This window comes from Myotis myotis, unplaced genomic scaffold (assembly GCF_014108235.1).
Source record: "Myotis myotis isolate mMyoMyo1 unplaced genomic scaffold, mMyoMyo1.p scaffold_m19_p_12, whole genome shotgun sequence".
In the NCBI taxonomy this organism is placed as follows: Eukaryota; Metazoa; Chordata; class Mammalia; order Chiroptera; family Vespertilionidae; genus Myotis; species Myotis myotis.
Window position 1 is genome coordinate 23,641,658 of NW_023416316.1, and position 19,066 is coordinate 23,660,723.

At 35.9% G+C, this 19,066-nt stretch overlaps 1 protein-coding gene across 6 annotated transcripts in view; it reads left to right on the forward strand.

The window, feature by feature from the left end:
- Nucleotides 1-19,066, forward strand: part of ERP44 (endoplasmic reticulum protein 44) — a 65,461-nt gene that overhangs the window by 14,958 nt on the left and 31,437 nt on the right. For 2 of the 6 annotated variants that reach the window (XM_036330205.1, XM_036330199.1), the window contains exons 2-3: nt 13,626-13,698; nt 15,315-15,354. The exons of 1 other annotated variant lie outside the window; for it this stretch is intronic. In XM_036330205.1, the coding sequence (XP_036186098.1) occupies nt 13,626-13,698; nt 15,315-15,354 (113 nt within the window). Of the gene's footprint in view, nt 1-13,625; nt 13,699-15,314; nt 15,355-18,317; nt 18,449-19,066 lie in introns of all 6 variants that reach the window. 3 more of the 6 variants (XM_036330203.1, XM_036330202.1, XM_036330200.1) reach the window with 2 other exon arrangements.

The following is a 19,066-nucleotide window of genomic DNA, read 5'->3' on the forward strand; positions in this document are numbered from 1 at the left end:
CTTCAAAATAAAGCAATGAATTAAAACTTCCTGCAAATGCTCTTTTTTTTGGCATGAAATTGGATATTTTTAAGCACAAAAATATATATGATGTTAATACCTTAAGCAAATTTGACATATGAAGTTTTCAAGCTTGCTGTCAATACAACAAAATAGCATACATATCAAATCACATATATATCAACATATGTGTAACTCCATCTATTGAAAAATATCCGCATTATTAACTTGTACACCTAGTAAGCTTCCTATCATAGCAAGTGTTCAATTGGAAACTAACTGACCATCCTGCCAGTGATGCTGCAAGAGTCCTGCACGAGGGGGCATTGTCACATCCTATCCTTCCTATATAATAAAAGCCCAGCAACCGAACAGCAGAACAACCAGAACGACTGGTCGACCAATCACTGTGACGCACACTGACCACCAGGGGGCAGATGCTCAACTCAGGATCTGTCCCCTGGTGGTCAGTGTGCTCCCACAGTGGGAGCAGCCGCTTGGCTGACTGGGATGAGCAGCGCTGCCATAGCGGGCCGATCCCCACAGGCCATTCCCCCCACCAGTGCACAAATCCCGTGCACTGGGTCTCTAGTAGTTAGATAAACTAATGCCCTTTCAATTTGGTAATTCTAAATAACTACTGTTTTGACCTAATAAAGTAGAGGCCAGAAAGGTTGATAGGAACTGAGGGATTGACCAGGCTAATGGTAAGTTAAACAATAATATTGATAATTAATAGCTTAGTAATCTTTATAGTTTATGGTCCTATATTTCAGTGTTCTCTTTAGAGCTTATGTTGAAAATAAAATTTGAAGTTATAAAATATATCTTTGTGGTCTTCATATTTGATCATCTATTTGACTACTGAGAGAATTCAATTTAGGAGACTGTCTAGCCTACATAGATTCTTTATCTGAAAACTTTATTATTTTGAATTACTAAAAACAAAATGTTCATTGGAACTGCTGCATTCATTTCACTTACTGATAAATAGGAAAATTATGCTCATTCCACAACAGTAGAGGTTATGAACTTCAGTTGATTGAGACTTGCTTTTTTCTCCCTTTTTAAATAGAAACCAATGGTGTATTTTCTGTATTCATTCTCTTAATTTGATGGTGAATTGATTTATCATTTCTTTAAATGCTAGTTTGTCCTAAGGCAGGTCAAGTATTTTAGTATTTTTCTTAAGTTGTTTTTTTTTTAGGGTTTTTTTATGTTTTTTTTTTGAGGGGGTGTAGGGGTTGGGAGGCCTCTAGAATTCTTGATGACTTAAAACAAATTATTCTCTATCAAATTTGGAAACAAAAAGTCTGAAATCAAGGTGCTGGCAGGGCCACTGTCCCTCTGAAGGCTGTAAGGCAGAATCCTTCTTTGCCTCTTCCAACTTCTGGTGGTTCCTGGCATTTCTTGGCTTATTTATAGACACATCATTTCAATTTCTGCATCCATCTTCATTCATTATCTCCCCTGGATGTCTCTGTATCATCTCCTCTGCTTGTAAGGGCACCCATCAGTGGATTTAGGACCTAGCCTAAATCCAGGGTGGTTTCATCTTGAAACCATGAACTAATTACATCTTCAAGAACCCTATTTCCAAATGAGGTTACATTCAGAAGTTCTGGCTGACATGAATTTGGGGGGACCGTGTTCAACCCACTACAGCCGATATGCTCTTTTACTCCAAATCTATATTTACATAGGACTGTAGGCAGAAAGAAATAAGCTATTTGTGTGCATGTGCATACATCTGAAATATTATTCCTTAAACTATAAAATAATAAAAGTAGGGAATTAAATACTTTTGTTGCATAAAGGTATTTAGGAAAGTAACTATTTGCATTGATAGTGAAATAAGGAATAGTACTTTAAAAAATATACTTTGTTTTTTAGAACAATTTTAGGATCACTGTGGTATTAAGTGCAAGGCGTACAGAGATTCTCTGCACCATACACATGCATAGCCTCCCCTATTATCAATATCCCCTATCAGAGTGGTACATTTGCTACAGTTGATGAGCCTACATTGACACATACTATTACCCAAAGTACGTAGTTTACATTAGGATTCATTCTTGATGTACATTCTGTGAGTTTGGACATGTATTTACTATTATAATATCAAAGTAGTTTCACTAATCATTTTACTATCTCCATAGTTTTGCCTTTTTTTCTCTCATATAATGTCATATTGTTGGAAACACGGTATGTAACTTTTACAGACTGATTTTTCTCACTTAGTCATAGGCATTTCAATTTCCTCTGTATCTTTTTATGGCTTAATAGCTTATTTCTTTTTAGTGCTGAATAATATTGCATTGTATGGATGTATCACAGTTTATCTGTTTGTCCATTGAAGGACATCTTGGTCTTGAAGGACTTATTGCCTTGGCAATTATGAATAAAGCTGCTATAAGCATTCATGGCATGTTTTTGTGTGGATGTAAGCTCTCAGTTTCTTTAAGTAGATACCCAAGAGTGCAATTGCTGGATTGTGCGGTAGGCGTATATTTAGTTTTTTAAGAAACAGCCAAATTGTCTTCCAAAGTGGCTATATCATTTTGCATTCCCACCAGCAATGAATGAGAGTTTCTGTTGCTCCACAACTTTGTCAGCATTTGGTGCAGTCAGTGTTCTAGATTTTGGCCCTTCTAATAAGTACGTAGTGGTATCTCATTTTAATTTGCATGGAATCTATAGTGATGTCACCTCTTTCTTCCGATACTATTAATTCCTAATTGTGCCAATGCTTGTTATTTTTTTCTTTTCCTCTTTCTCATAGCAACTAAGACAAGAGTGTGCAAGGGCAAATGATTTCTAAACTCAGATTCCCTTTTAATAAACCATGGTTATTCCCTGATTACGTTTTTGATAGAGTGCTTAGAAATTGAAATATTACATGGAAGTGTGATGGAGGTCATGAGGTAATGACCCTTAATATATATGAAAGCTTGGAGACTCACTGGGAGGGGGTGGTGTATTTTATTTTTTTAAGGCATTTATTTGTTTGGTTAATAAAATTATATAGGTTTCCCATGTACAATTCTATAATACCTCATCTGTATATTTTGTTGTTTGTTCACCACCGCACATCAAGTCTCCTTCCAATCACCATTTAAACTCCCTATACCCTCTTCACCTACCCCCAACCCTCTTTCCCTCTGGTAGTCACCATACTGTTGTCTGTGTCTATGAATTTGTTTCCCCTTAAGCCCTTCACCTTTATCACCCAGCTGTGCATACCTGGGGGAGGGGGGCGGGGGGGGGGTAAGACCAAATGAGGAAAAGACAGACCCATTTGCTTTACAAAGTTAATTAAAACAGTATGTGGCATACGGGGAAATATTAAAAATTATTCTGATGATAATTAGGATAGGTATCTCAGTAAGTATATGGCCTTTCAAGGACTAATTTTGAATGACATTTAGAATTGGTTTGGTTAGAAGTAACAGTATAATTATGAAGATACAGATTTTTTAAAGTAAGCAGCATATACATTAGACATATATAATAATGGAGTTATTCTTGAATTTGGTAATAAAAATATTTTTACCCTAGAACATAGTATTCAGGAATAAGAAACTAGAAAGCTTGAAAGCCATTCTAGAATTAAGTAAATGTGGAAAATGAGAAACCCAAGGTTTCACTGAACATTTTTCATTGAAGGCTGTTGACTCACCAAAAAAACAGGGTAACTTGTTTGCTGGTGAAATAAAGGCATTCTTTAACATATGTAGGAGATATTTTCTTCACGTTCTATGGTGTAGAAATGCATATACTATCAGCAGAAACTGGTAAGAAGAGACTTAAAGAATTTAAATAATATAATTTGGGAGGTATTACAGTCTATTTGTTTTAAACCTTGAAAAATTTTTTCAGAAGTTAACTGGAAACATTTAGTTCACTATATTGTATTGTATATTGGTTTTCTTCCCCGTCGTACTTCCCATTTCTTTTATGGGTACTTCCTTTTTCTCCCAAGGAAACTGCTTGTCTCAAAATTCACTTCTGGCAGAGTCCAAACAGAGAGAGGTTGTCATTTTTCCTATAAAATTTTCTATATTTTGACATGGCTACTCATATTCTCAATGATGTCATTTTACATGTTCCTTTATATCTATTGTTCCCTATATACTAGCTCTTGGGTTTGATTAGATTGATGTGAGGTTTGGATTTTGGGGTTAAGAATACTTTACAAGTGGTGCTTTGTGTTTCCTGTTGCATCAGATAAAGAAGCATTAATATCTGGTTGCCTCACTTTTAGTGGTTAAGATTGTTTAATAACAGTGTCAGTGCAGTTCTGGCTAAGATGAACTCAAAGCTTCTTGAAAGCCCAGGCAAAAGAGAGCATGACATACTGTGTAATTCTCGGTGTTTAGATAATGTCTTTGCTGAAAATGTGGATGGCTCTTAAAATACTTAAGAGAGAGAATCTTTTCTCACTCTCTTTTAATATAGAAATGAAAACATTTTTAAATTGTATCTTTATTGTTGAAAGTATTACAGATGTCCCCCTCTTTTTTCCCCATTGACCCTCCCTCCACCCCACCCCTACTCCTCCAGGCCTTCACCACACTATTGTCTGTGTCCATCGGCTATACATACACACATATAAGTTCCTCGTTAATCTCTCCCCGTCTGCTCCCCACCCCAACCTTCCCTCTAAGATTCGACAGTCTGTTCCATGCTTCTGTGTTTCTAGATCTGTTTTGTTCATCAGTTTATTTTGTTCATTAGATTCCACATATGAGTGAGATCATGTGATCATTATCTTTCTCTGACTCGCTTATTTCACTTAGCGTAATACTTTCCAGGTCCCTCCATGCTGTCTCAGGGTAAAAGATCCTTCTTTTTCACAGCTGCATAGTACTCCATGATGTAAATATGCCATCGCTTTTTTATCCACTCATCTACTGATGGGCACTTGGGCTGTTGTAAATTGTGCTGCTGTGAACACAGGGGTGCATATATTCTTTCTCATTGGTGTTTTTTGGGTTTCTTAATATATATTCCTAGAAGTGAGATCACTGGGTCAAATGGCAGTTCCATTTTTAATTTTTTGAGGAAACTCCCATCTGTTTTCCATAATGGCTGCACCAGTCTGCATTCCCACCAGCAGTATACTAGGGTTCCCTTTTCTCCACATTAAAAGTGAAATTAAGTTGGATGATCTTGATAGATATACTTTAAACATCTATATTTGAGAAACCACACCCCATCTCCAGTGCCTAGTACAGTGCCTAGCACATAAGAGATGACTCAGTGAAATATTTGTGGAACAAATGAGTAACAAAAATTAGGTACCAACATGTGTGTAGGCCCTTAAGGAAACTTTCTTTCATCAGACATCTTGGGCAAGAATTATAGTGTAGCACAAAGAGAACATTTTTGTTCTCTTGGCATCTATTTGCAAGTATTTGCTCTGGACTCTTACTTATAAATCTAGTGCAAGGTTCTATTTGGGAGACAGTGTTGAAAGGAATAATATTACGCACACCTATACCCCCACACCACTCCTGGGCTTCCAGAGTGTATATGGAAGAAGAAGTAAACAATTTTCATTTTGAATTTTCTCCTAGTTCCCATGCTTTGTTATTACTGCCATTGCTCGAAGTTTGGGTTTTAGAGGAACAGTATGTAGTGAGAATAAGACAAAAATCCTTTCCACATATTGAAGTTCATTGCTGGTTCTGAAAAGCTTTTTATAACAAGAGCATTCTCTGAAGGTCAGAGAGGTACATTGTCTATTCCAGGTAAATTAGTTCATCCCATTTTTAGAATACAGTGAAGAACAAAACATAGATGACTTTAGTTTTTTAATGGAAACCCATGCATGATCATATAATTAATATACTGGGGAAAGTATGAATTGCAACAATTTTAAAAAATTTTCTATGGTTGTTTTTACTGGCAGAATTTGAGTTGAGGGATTGTATTATTTACATTTGAATTTTTTTTTTTTGCATAGAATTTGTTTTTCCAAACAAGTCTTTGCCTATCATATTTTAAATTATTTAATGAAGAATGTTGTAATTGTTTTAATGTTTCTTTATAAAAGCAGATTGGTTCTGACTTGTCCAAATGGGTTGCACTGATATTATAGGAATGTTGGTTGTTATAACTGGGCAATTTAAGGGTTAAAGTAGCTTCCCAGTGTTATTCTTTACTTAGTCCTATTTTTCCCCTCCCTTTGAACTTCTAGTTCATTATAATGCTTCTGGGAATACTAACAGTGAGATGTGCCTTGATTGATACCCAGCTTCAAGGCTTTTACAGTGCCTGTCAGCCTCAGCTTTTCTCCTGGGACCTTTCATATCTTTTAGCTCCTTGCAGCCAACTGCAAACCTCTAGGCTTCTGATGCCTACCAGCTTAATACAAAACAGAGGGTGAGAGAAGTGGTCCCCGGGAGGAGAAGCAGCCTAGGTCTCATGGTGGGAGTCAGATGGGAGGCTGCTTTGTCAATCTGGATTAGAAATGGAAGGGAGCTGATGCCTGGTACATTACTTATTTCTTGCTACAGGAGAGACATCGTTTGTAAAGGGCTTTGAGAAGCTCCCAACATAAAGCAGGCAAATGAAAGATGTCGCAAAAGTACACTCAGCTGTTACTGCAAAATGCCCAGCAGATGTAATGCCAATTGAGAACAGTAATGCCACGGGGAAGGAAACATTCTCTATTGAAGCTTCTATTTTATGCCAGTAATTTTGATGCAGAAATATCTAAGGAAAAGGCAGAATACTTTTAAAAATTAACATCTATGTGAATTTCCAATAAGGTTACAGATTCCACATTTTTCTAAAAATCTAATTTGCATGTCAATACATAATTCTCACAAATGAGTCTTACTCGTTTTTGTGTTCATATTTGAGGACCACAAAATTGTATAACATTTAAAATGAATTTCCTACATGCTTGTTTGTAGAGTTAAAAAAAACTTTGTTCTCTAAAGCAGTTCTTCTTAAACTTTAATATGCATAGGAATCTCTTGGGGATCTTATCAAAATAGAGATTCTGATTTAGTAGGTCTGAGGTAGGGCCTGATACTCTGCATTATTCACAAGCTCTCAGGTGATGCCAAAGCTGCTGGTTTAGGACCACTATTTGAATAGCAAGATTTTAAAGTCTTGAGCTTTAAAACAAACTCACTCACTGGAAATACTTTCTTGTTTTCTAAACTGATTTAACAATGATTTTCTAATAAAACACTAAAAGCAACACCTTTTGTGACTATAAATCTTGCTAACAGAAATAATTTTTAAAAACCTCTTCTGCCTGATACCTGATTAGCTTCTGATCCTGAAAGCCTCAGGTCATTTATTTTCACGACTGAATTAACAACCTTAAAATAGGACAATACAAAAAGTATTGGAGTTTGATCCACTAGTGTAACATAGCTGTTCTTCAATGTGGGTGTTCTATGTGCTGAAGTATCTGGAAATCATGCCAGAGAACTATTATGAGGGGTTCATGACAGCTCTTAATAGTGAGGTAGAGGTGTTTCTGCAGTAGGAAGATCACTTCTGAGATCCCCTCTAAACCTGAGTATGAATCATCACCTAGCATTGTGCTTTTTGCCACTACATTATTAAAAACGCATTTTAATATAGACTTCATTCCTATTTGATAACCTGATTGTCTTCACATTAAAAATGTTTATTGGCTGTTTCCATTTCTAAACATCTTTCCCTCTTTTCTCAACTCTAACAATCCGTCTAAATTCTTAGTGTATTGACAAAATCTATCCATTCATTCACTTAGCACAATTTTAGTGCTTGTATAATGGAAGTGATCTGTGGCATACACAATTGAATAAGGTACAGTCTGCACTTTCAGGGTAGGGTACTCAGAGTTACCTACAGGAGGTAAGGTAGCACACATAACTGGTGTGAAAAGCAATATTAACACCCTACAGAAAGTGCTCTAAGGTTTCAGAGATGAGAAAAATGAATCACTATTGTCTGAGACCATCAGCAAAGCCTTAAAAAGATAGCTTTTTAATCGGGTCTTGAAAATTAGATAGGCTTCCCTCACTGTTCCAAGCAGAGGAAACTGCACAAGCCAAGTATGGAGCCAAGAGTAAGAAAACACATTTTAGGAATTGCAGGTTCTCTAGGTGTCTTATATGCTTGGATTTGTAACTACCGGATTTGGACCATTTGTGAGTTATGCTTGAAGGGTCATGTAGTAATTTTTCCTGTAACTCTTCTGATACCCTGGCTAAGAGCCTATTGTTTCAAGTCAATGAGTGAGGCTAGTGATTGGTTTAGCATTATATTTTAGTTCCTATTTATTCTCTTTACTCTCATTCCATTTGTCATTTTACTGCATGTTATGTGGGAGGACATTATATGTTTATTAAGAATTTAGGATTTGTGAAGAGCTTGTTACAATTCCTCTCAATTGCCAGGGGACTGCTGCAAATAGGGTGGCCATATAATTTATTGCTTAAACCCCTTTTGAAACGGGGTAGTGCTATAATATTCCAAGGCAACAGACATAAACAGGATTTGTCTCAAGCTAGAGAATATGGCCAATTAGATTGGTTACTCTAACTATAGTTTATGTTGGTTGGAGTATAGATTATGAATGGGGAGCAGTAGGTTGTGATTCAGGAAAGCCACTTTGTGAATGGTTCTAATGCCAGACTAAGGAGTTAGGCTTTTATATTGTAGACAGTGAAAAACCTTTGGAGAAGGTTTTTCTTGGGCAAAGGAATTAATACATGCAAATCAGCATTCAAAAAGATTAGTCTGGCCTCTATGGGCAGGTTGGATTGAAGGGAGTGTCCTAGTAGTTCCCATTAAGGGTATATTTGAATGGTAAGACTTGATCTTAATGTACTAGAAACATTTATTTATAAAATTATGAACAGAGAAGCTTTAGTAATCCACTGCCAATATGTGTTATTGATGATAGTGCATCCAGGGGTCCTCAAACTACGGCCCGCAGGCCACATGCGGCCCGCCAAAAACATTTGTTTTTTTACTTCAAAATAAGATATGTGCAGTGTGCATAGGAATTTGTTCATAGTTTTTTTTTTAAACTATAGTCCGGCCCTCCAACGGTCTGAGGGACAGTGAACTGGCCCCTGTTTAAAAAGTTTGAGGACCCCTGGTGCATACTCTGAAGAAGGTCCAGTTGGGTTAATGACTTATTCAGTTAATATTTTTTTGAAAGGAAATAACACTAGGGCTTAGCAGAGAGTGCCAGAGCATTTTTTATGTGCTGGTGGTGTTAATACTTAACAGAGTCTGGCCTAACATTGATAGAGAGTGCTTAATAAAAAAATCTTTCCAAAATTTATTTCTAAAATACTTTTATCATGTAATCAAATTTTCATTGTATCTTATTTTAATTTGATGACTAATCTAGAGAGAATTTAAATTTCACAGTAACTTCTGTTTCCCTGCCCTACATTCCCCTTTTTCTATTTCTGTGGAGTAGATTAGGCTTTTGAGAAAGAAAATGGCATTTTCTACCAGGGAAAGCCCACAAAGCTTCATGGAAGAGGGAATCTATGACTGAAGGGTTAATTATGCATTAGTGGAGAAGAGGACATTCCAGGTAGAGGGAACCATGTACAAAGAGAGATGGAAGCAGAAACTTCTGGGTGTGTTTTGGGAAAAGCAGCTGGCTGCTAGGTGGCTTCAAATATGCTATGGAAATACCACAGTGTATTGGCATCACTAGGGGGGTCATGGAAGGTACAGAGAAATTTAAGGAAAGGGAAGTTTCTTAGTTTCCAAAGATAGCTCAATGTTTAAAATCCATGTAATGGAAGAAAATATTACTTACTTGCTGCAGAAGCTCCTATTTAAAGCTAGTGTGTCGCTTTAATTTTTAAAATGAATGTGGTGCAATATTTACCATTTCACTGATGTGCCTTTTCAATAAGATCATATCACTAGACACATCTCAGACTGGAATGTTTAGTATTTGGTCCAATAAATGTACGTGGAAGGAATTACCTAACGGATTATAAAAGATGATTGGAGATGCCTCTCAGGGTTTGTTTGTTTTGTGTTTTCTGTGTGTGTTTTTTTGGCAAGAAAATGAACTAATGAACTGAAGAGAATGACTGATTTGTAAAATAGTTCATGTTTATGTTTTACATATTTACATATGTCATTTAAATATTCCATCAATAAACCATATTCTCCATGACTACTAAGATCTTCCATTCAAAATTTCTGTATAGGTTTCATTGTTCCTTTTTAAAAAATAAATTTAAAATCTTACAGGTCTAAATTTAAAAATTAAATTAATGACTACCTTCATCCCTTCCTGATTTAGAGCGACTTGTCTTTATTTTGCTATAGCATTTGACACATAAAGATGTTTCCCCAGGAGAATCTTGTTCCTGCCCAGGGCTGACATGAAAAGAAGCAATTTGTCAGACTAGTGGCTCTTGCTAACAATTCAAATAAACAACTTGTCTTTCCCTTAATACTGCATATTAATAGAAATGTTAATGATAAATGCCTCCTTTACACCCCAAGGTGGCTGAGGAGAGATTATTGGGTCAGAGACAGTTTTCTTGCTGTGGGCCCTCTTAACCACAATAGTTAGCTGCATAGTCTTATTAGTTGCATGTTTATTAGCACTATGTTTCTTAAGTAATTGTTATGCATTTAGTATAGCCAAATTGATCCTTCATGCCTCATTTTTGTTGTTGCCTAGCATATAAAATCAATTAAATTTAGAATATAGTTCTCTGTAAACATACATTTTAATAAGCAATAACTATTAAAAAAATGAGCTTCTTTGGATTGTACAACTAAGATTATTATTGTATCTTTTCCACATTTTTCTTTCTTCATTACACCACTACTACTTTGAGAGCTCCTTGAGGGAGAGCATACCTATACCTTGCCTGATGCATTTGTGCCTTTAGTACCTGCAGACACTCCATAATAAAGACTGACTTTGGTAATGGCCAATTTTGTTGCTTTATGACATTTTTGCATCATCTTCTTGAATTATTTTTAATACACAATCTTGCTGACCAATATAATTGGTCAACAGGCTCCAAAATGAAGTCACTTATGCCAGGTCCCACATCACCAGACTGAGAATTATGTTTCAGCTCTCAGACGTGGAACCTTAAACCAGTCAATAAGGAATTGCCTGATCAGCACTAGTTAGATAATCTGCCTGCTAGAGCTCTGTCATCCCCTAAGCCAGTGATGGCGAACCTATGACACGTGTGTCAGAGGTGACACGCAAACTCATTTTTTTGTTTGATTTTTCTTTGTTAAATGGCATTTAAATATATAAAATAAATATCAAAAATATAAGTCTTTGTTTTACTATGGTTGCAAATATCAAAAAATTTCTATATGTGACACGGCACCAGAGTTAAGTTAGGGTTTTTGAAAATGCTGACACGCCGAGCTCAAAAGGTTCGCCATCACTGCCCTAAGCAGTGGTTCTCAACCTTCCTAATGCCGCGACCCTTTAATACAGTTCCTCATGTTGTGGTGACCCCCAACCATAAAATTGTTTTCGTTGCTACTTCATAACTGTAATTTTGCTACTGTTATGAATTGTAATGTAAATATCTGATATGCAGGATGTATTTTCATTGTTCGCGACCCACAGGTTGAGAACCACTGCAAAGGAAAGTAACTTAGCAATAACCAACTCATTTTTTTGCCTGGTATAACTTCCTTGTTCCCACCCCCTCTGCCTATAAAAGTCTTCCTTTTGTACAGGTCCTCAGAGTTCTCTTTTACTTGCCAGATTAGATGCTACCTGATTTGAATTGATATTTGCTCAAATAAAGTCTTAAAAATTTTAATAGGCATCAGATTATTTTTTAAAGGTTACACTGGGAACCTATAGAGCAGGTCGTACACTGATGAGGGAAGGACCTGTTAATTGAGGTATGGATGGTAAGTAATGACTTGTGAGGGAAGTCTCATGAGACTTTACAGTTTTGAGGTGTTGAAAATAATGCATTTAGTTATATGGGTCAAATATTCAGGGATGTTAAATTAGCTTACTTTTAGGATAGTATAATTTATTGGTTGCTAAAAGAAATACTAGTTAGCTATTGGTTACACTATTGTGGTAACTTGAAAATAAGACTAGTGTTATTCCTAGGCTTTTTCTAAGAAAATAATAAATTTAGCTTTGGCTGATGTGGTTCAGAGGTTAGAGGGTAGGCCTGTGCACAAAAGGGTCGTGGGTTCGATTCCCAGTCAAGGGCACATACCTGGGTCAGAGGTTTGATTCCCAGCCTAGTTGGGGCATGTGGGAGGCAACTAATTGATGTGTCTCTATCACGTTGTTTCTTCCTCTCTCTCCCCCTCCATCACCTTCCGGGCCCTCCCACCCCCACTCTCTCTAAAAAAATCGATAGAAAAAATATACTCGAGTGAGAATTTTTAAAAAATAATAAAGAAAACAATACATTTATAGAAATATTTCAAATAATTAGCTGGGCTTGTTTACATACCAGCAACAGCATGTCTCGTGATACCATTTAGAAATTGAACTGTAGGTGAATTATAAAATTTCTGAGTTGTAACTGTTGTGAGTACTGAAGTGTCCATGAAATGGATGGGCAAAGGAGTAGTGTTTAGTACCTTAAGGCTTGACATTAATTGTCATTCAATAAAGAGCAATGATTCAGTGAATGAATTTCCATACACTAACTCTGGTTTGAACAAATAAACTGTCCAGGCCTCAGAACACATAATGTATTAAAGATGGCATATAGCCCTGGCCAGCTTGGCTCAGTGGATAGAGCGTCGGCCTGTGGACTGAAGGGTCATGAGTTTGATTCCAGTCAGGGGTATATGTCTGGGTTGCAGGCTCAACCCCCAATAGGGGTTGTGCAGGAGGCAGCTCATCATTGATGTTTCTGTTTCTCTCTCCCTCTCCCTTCCTCTCTGAAATCAGTAAAAATATATTTAAAAAAGAAAAAAAAAAACATGGGCACATAAAGATAAAAATACACAATATATTTTTTAAATAAGTGAACAATTACTAGTTTAGTTTAACATTGTATTTTTTCTTTGTTTTGTGGATAGCGAGCTGTGATTTTCTTTGATAACTTTGAACTTTATGTTTCAGATATGTTAAAGTGAAAGTAGAACATTCTTATTCTCCTTTTAATAGTCTACCACTTAACATATTGTTACCACCAGTAATGAAGATGAGGCAAGAAGGGCTTTTGGGTCACAATTTGAAATCTTTTTTAATTCTCTTCATTATTTTGTTTTGTCTTAGAAACATGGTAGGATAGAATCAGCAAACTTAGCTTTGATTTTACATTCTTTCAAAACTGAAAATCATCTGGCAATTTTTTTCTTTGTGTTGCTACAGAGCTAAAGTTGTTGAAAGTGTTAAAAGAATAATTCTTAATTTACTTAATTTTTTAGGATTAACCTCTTTCATGTATTTGAAAGCATAGGAAGTCTTATTCGACCAGTTTCCAGGCTTTAGAAGTTGTACTTTTCCAATTTCATTGATTTAGTGAAGGGTTAGAGTAGACAATAATGCTTAAAACCAATTTTGTAACTCACAAATGGAACCAACTTTATTTATAAATTTTCTCTTTAGATTTTTTTGCCTCTTGTGGAAACATTTATTAATTTCACTTTTTTGAAATTTCCAGATAACTTGGGTTTTTACTCCTGTAACAACTGAAATAACAAGTCTTGATACAGAGAATATAGATGACATTTTAAGTAAGTACCTTGATATTAAGTATATTTTCTGCTCTATAAAGAGTTCATTGAGATTCTATTTTGTTTTTGTGTATAATCTATCTGGAACAATTGAAGAGCTAGCATTCTGATTAATTCTGTAGTTTACTGAATTAAAGCACTGTTGGTTTCAGTTTTTAATAAACTTTCTTGAAGTGTGTTACAAGTAAAGTAAACTTGTAGTCCTGTTTTATTTCTTTGCCTTGTCATAAATACCACTCCTAACAATTCTTAAAGTATTTTCTAAAAGCCTACTTAGACGCCAGTAGTTTTCACTGTGCAGTCCTAAATGTTAATGACTTTAGGACACAGCTAAAATTTTTGTCTTTTTAAACTTTTAACTAAGTCACCTACTCTGATTTCTTTTATTGTCATTGATCCAAGTAAGTTTAATAAGTGTTTTACTGAATGCTTTGCTCCCTGACAGTGTTTTGTTAACGTTGGGGAAAACATTCTTGTTCTTAAAGGTAGTAGAGGAAAGGTGGAGATCACAACTTAGGAGATTTGAAAATCTACAATGTGTACAAATGGTTCTTTTAAGCACTCCTTTCAACCCACTGCTTTAAACAGAACAAAACCAAAAACAATAGAGGTAAAGGGGTATATTCATTGAGCATCATCATTGTTTTAAGTTCTTAGAACTGGTTTTAAATGCTAAAGTATACCCCCACTTTATGGGATCTCTTTAGAGCACTGGTTCTATACACTTTAGCATATATCAGAATCCCCTGGAGGACTTATCTGTACTATAGGCCTGACCCTCAGTTTCTGATAGAAACTGCTTGACTCCACCTAAGAATTTGCATTTCTCTAAGTTCCTGTGTGATGCTGGTGCTTCTTGGTCAGGGGACCACAGCTTGTAAACCACTGCTTTAGAGAATAAGGAAAAGGTAAAAGAGGAAGAAGGGAATTGAAACTCTCACATTCTCACTTCTTTATTCTTCCAAATTCTAGAATATCTTCGTGTTTTATTTTTGTGAGTACTTGAGGAGTTTGTGTTTGTCTGTATTAGGTTTAGGGGAAAGGAACAAATATATTTTTCTGATGTCTTCATATATGGATATGCAAGTGATACTAAGTTATTTTTGCAACAGAGAATAACTTGTGTGGAGAGGAAACAGAGTACATTTATTAGCAGCAGGTTACTTGTTGCAACTAGGTAGGGCATCAGATCTTGGTTATTCAGGTCTGTTCTATGAAATAGGATTTTACTTACAGAACTAATTCTCAGTTATTCTTAAGGTCAGAAGTGAATTATTAAAATCCAGATCATTCTACTTCACTTTTTATGAGAGCAGGCTATTTATTAGCTTACTTGCCTGATCTGGGTCTGATTCCCTTTTGTTTTATATTCATTGCATGAAAGTTTAAAGATGCAGGATATATAGAGAGAAGGAACAGGGACTCCTACAAATAATATCAATTGTCTATGACTATATGTATGGGTTTCTGAGCAAGGGGTAACTTAATTGTCATTGTGTCTTTTTAGTGGACCCTTACAGTGGAAACAGACCATGATGAAAACCACTTCTTTAATTATATTAAAATTATGCAGACACAAATAACTTAGGTTGTTTGGTTTTGTTTTTCAATTTCAGGAAATGCTGATGTTGCTTTAGTAAATTTTTATGCTGACTGGTAAGTAATCTTATTTCTGTGGTTAAACTTGGTAAAGGTGAATTTTTCTTGGTTAGAAAGGGGTTAGTGGGAAAGCCTTTCTTTTTTGTGAGATAATATTCTGTATACGAAATCAATTAAGGTTCATTCACAAATGAAGTAGCTTAATTTGGTGAGCATTTGTGTTTTAAGAGAGATGTATACCTGATTTCATTATCCTACATCTTAAAATAAAAATAGGTAACATAAAGACTCAAATCTCTCTCTTTCTCTTTCGCTCTTTCTCCCTCCCTCTCTTCCCCTTTTCCCCTCTCCGTCCCCCACACAAATTTGAGTACACATTGCAATTCTGTATTTTTCCTGATTGAGGAAGTAGGGCAGTGTTTGGAAGTGAGGATGTCGGTGTGGCAAGTTTAGAAGGAAAAATAATATTGACATTTAAAATATATACCATCTATTACTACTTCTAGGAAGCCTCCCTCCCTGTCTGAATCAGATTCTCTCTGCTATGTTCCTATAGTACTGTGTGTACCACTTTCTCTTTCTTACTACATTGTTCTGTCTTATCTTTGTGTCCTAGCAAACAAGTTTTGAGGACAGAGATAGTCTTAGTATTCCCAGCATCTAGAGGAAGAGCATAATAGGTAGTAGATGGGACAGGACGGAGTTTCAGCTAGAGAGAAGTTTGAAACACTCACATACATAATCCTTATTCCTGAACAGTCTATACCTTATTTGGCCCTCTTAGGTTAACCACCTACTAGTTAGCACTACCCTATTTCAGACCATAGCCCTGCAATTTAGCTAGATTCCTGGGACAGCCTCCTAATTTATTTTCTTTGCCTCTAGTCTTCTGTGTCTCTATTCTGTTTTCTACAAAGGAAGCCAGAGTGGCCTTTCCTGAAGTGGGAATTGGATCAGTTTACCCCATTTTAAAACCCTAAATGATTTTCTTTAAGTAGACTTAAGTCTCTTACTTGATAACCTGGTTCCTTCCTACCTCTATAGCTATTATCTCTTGCTTTCCCCACCTCTTTATTCTGTTGTAGTTATACTTAAGGTCTTTCCGTTTCTGTAATATTCTATAGTCTTCATCACTTTTAGTCATGGTATTTTCTCTGCCTGAATGGCTCACTCTTCTCTTATCTACTTATTTACCTACTTTAATTTTAATCATCTTTCATGCCTTAGATTAGATGTCACTTTCTTTAGGTCACTCTTCCTCCTCTCAGGTCAGTTTAGGGACCCTTTTTATATCTTCCCACAACACCGTCTTTACCCAACCATAACACTCGTATGCTGTAGTGTAGCTAGTAGCTCCCTACTATTGTTAGCTTTGTAAGAAGTTATCACGTCTTTTTTCACCATTAATCCCCAAGCAGTTTGCATAATACTTGGCAGATAAATATATCATTAATACTTACTGAATGAATGCTAGATAAGTGTTTAATGAACAAATGTTTAAGATATACAGAGAAAATGCCATTGATAAAATATATAATAGAGGTAGCATTTTCAAGGTAAATTAGGTAGAAGCTTATTTAGTCCATTCCCTTACGAATAAAATTAAGATCCAGAGGAACATTTTCCCAGGCTTACCTGACTAGATTGTGACAAAGTTAAAACTAGAACGTAGTTCTCTTGGTTAAGAGATTTTATGTGTTGTAAGGAAGAGATCTAGAATGTGCCACTGACCTTGTTGCAAAAACTGAATTGGAAATGTGGGCTAATTGCAGTTACTTGGGAAGACATATTATCCCCCCAATATCTCGAGTTATTCATGAATTAGTACTCTTTTCATTCAACTGAAAAAAAGTTAGGTAATTGGCTGTAGGACATAGACATATACTGTATAGCCTCAAAGGCTAGTTCTGAGTTCCCTCTGGAAGATATGCATGTGACACAGTTTAAGGAAGAATTCTATAACAGAGCTGCCTAAAAATACTGATATGCCTCAAAAGATAGTAAACCTTAGGAGGTACTTAATAATGCTGTTATGGGCCAGTCTCTTTACATACATTGGTTTTAATGCTCAGAACTACCCTGCAGGCAAGTATTTAATTTCCATTTTAGATTGAGGAAATTGAGGCTCAGAAAGGTCATATGGCTAGTAAGTGGTGGAACTGGGATATAAACTCAGGTATGTCTGACTCCAAAGCTTATTATTTTTCTTCACTAGATCATACTAGTAAGTGTCCCCAAATTTTTCCCACAAAAAGACTTCTACCCATTTGGTTGATTTGTAAAGGGTTAATTCAAGCATTAGGTTGGATTCAGATGACTCTTAGGGTCCTTTTAATAGATATATTACTTTTGTTATGTTACTTTTATAAATGTAACTTTACATGTATATGAAAGTTTAGTAATATTGCAACTGAACTTGTATTTCATCTTCCCCTTCTGCCTTCTGGTATTAAAACAGATACTTTAAATAAGAATTGTGCTTAAATGCTTACTAGGTAGCAAACTGGACAATCCAGAAAAAAGGCGTTCTTAATGTACGTTTTTATCTTGCCCTTAAGCCAGGAGCCTGTCTACTGATTCTTTACTTGGCCATAACTGACTTCTTCAAAAAACTATTAATTGCCCTGGCCGGTGTGGCTCAGCTGGTTGGACATCTTCCCATGCACCAAAAGGTCTTGGGTTCAATTCCCATTTAGGGCATGTGCCCACCAGGTTGTAGGCTCAGTCCCTGGTGGGGGGACATGTAGGAGGCAGCCAATCGATGTTTATCTCTATCTCCCTCTCCCTTCTTCTCTCTCTAAAATCAATAAAAACATATTTAAAAAACACACAATCAGTCTCTACCCCTTGTCTTCTCTTTCCTTCAGCACCCTATTTTTAGCAAACTGTAGGAACCCACAAACCTGTAGTCTTAGTCTCTCTAGTTCTTCCATTCTGTCAATTTATTCATTTAACAGACATCTATTGAAATGCTTATTAGAATATGTAGTCAAATAAGACACGGTCCCTGATGTCCACAGACCCCACCCACCTATCCCAGATGGGAGAGATTTAAGAATGCTAAAAGAGGAAAGAGCCACTTGAAAGCAAGAGATTGAAGATACAGATTTGTCTCCTTGATATATTCTAGGACATCTCCTTAGGAAGTCAGGTGAGTGGGTGAGAAGAGATATATACAAAAAGAAATAGGGAGGAAGTATAAAGTTTGCATCCTTTCACAGGCTTTATTATAATATTTTTGTTGAATTATAGTTAATATGTATGACCTGATCACATATGGATTAAAGAGTTCATAGGCTTCATTTAAGTAAATTTCTTTGGAAAGGGCTCTGGAAGCAAAGAGTAACAATTATAGGTATGTTTTTTTATTAACAAATTCTCAATACCTTTTTCATATGAGAATGACCATTCTAACCCAGCTGGTTGTACGCTGATTCTGGTTCTTTTGTCTTTCTTATCAGGTCCCTTTAATGACCCACAGCATATATTTGTGAAATGGTTTGCCTGATTAAGTCAGAATTAGAGTGTTGGGTTTCTAGAATATTGATTGTGGGGTTTGTGCCCCATTTTAAAAGTAAAAATAAAGCAAACAAAAATGACAAAGGAAAATAGACAGGAAGCCTTGTTTAGGAATTTAAGATTTTTTTTCTCCTGGACTTAGTATTTTTAACATGTTTATAGATACAAAAGCCCATTTTAGCCAGGGATAAATTTTGAGGGGACGCAGTTCATTGTATACTATATGTCCCTTTCATATAACTTATTTATA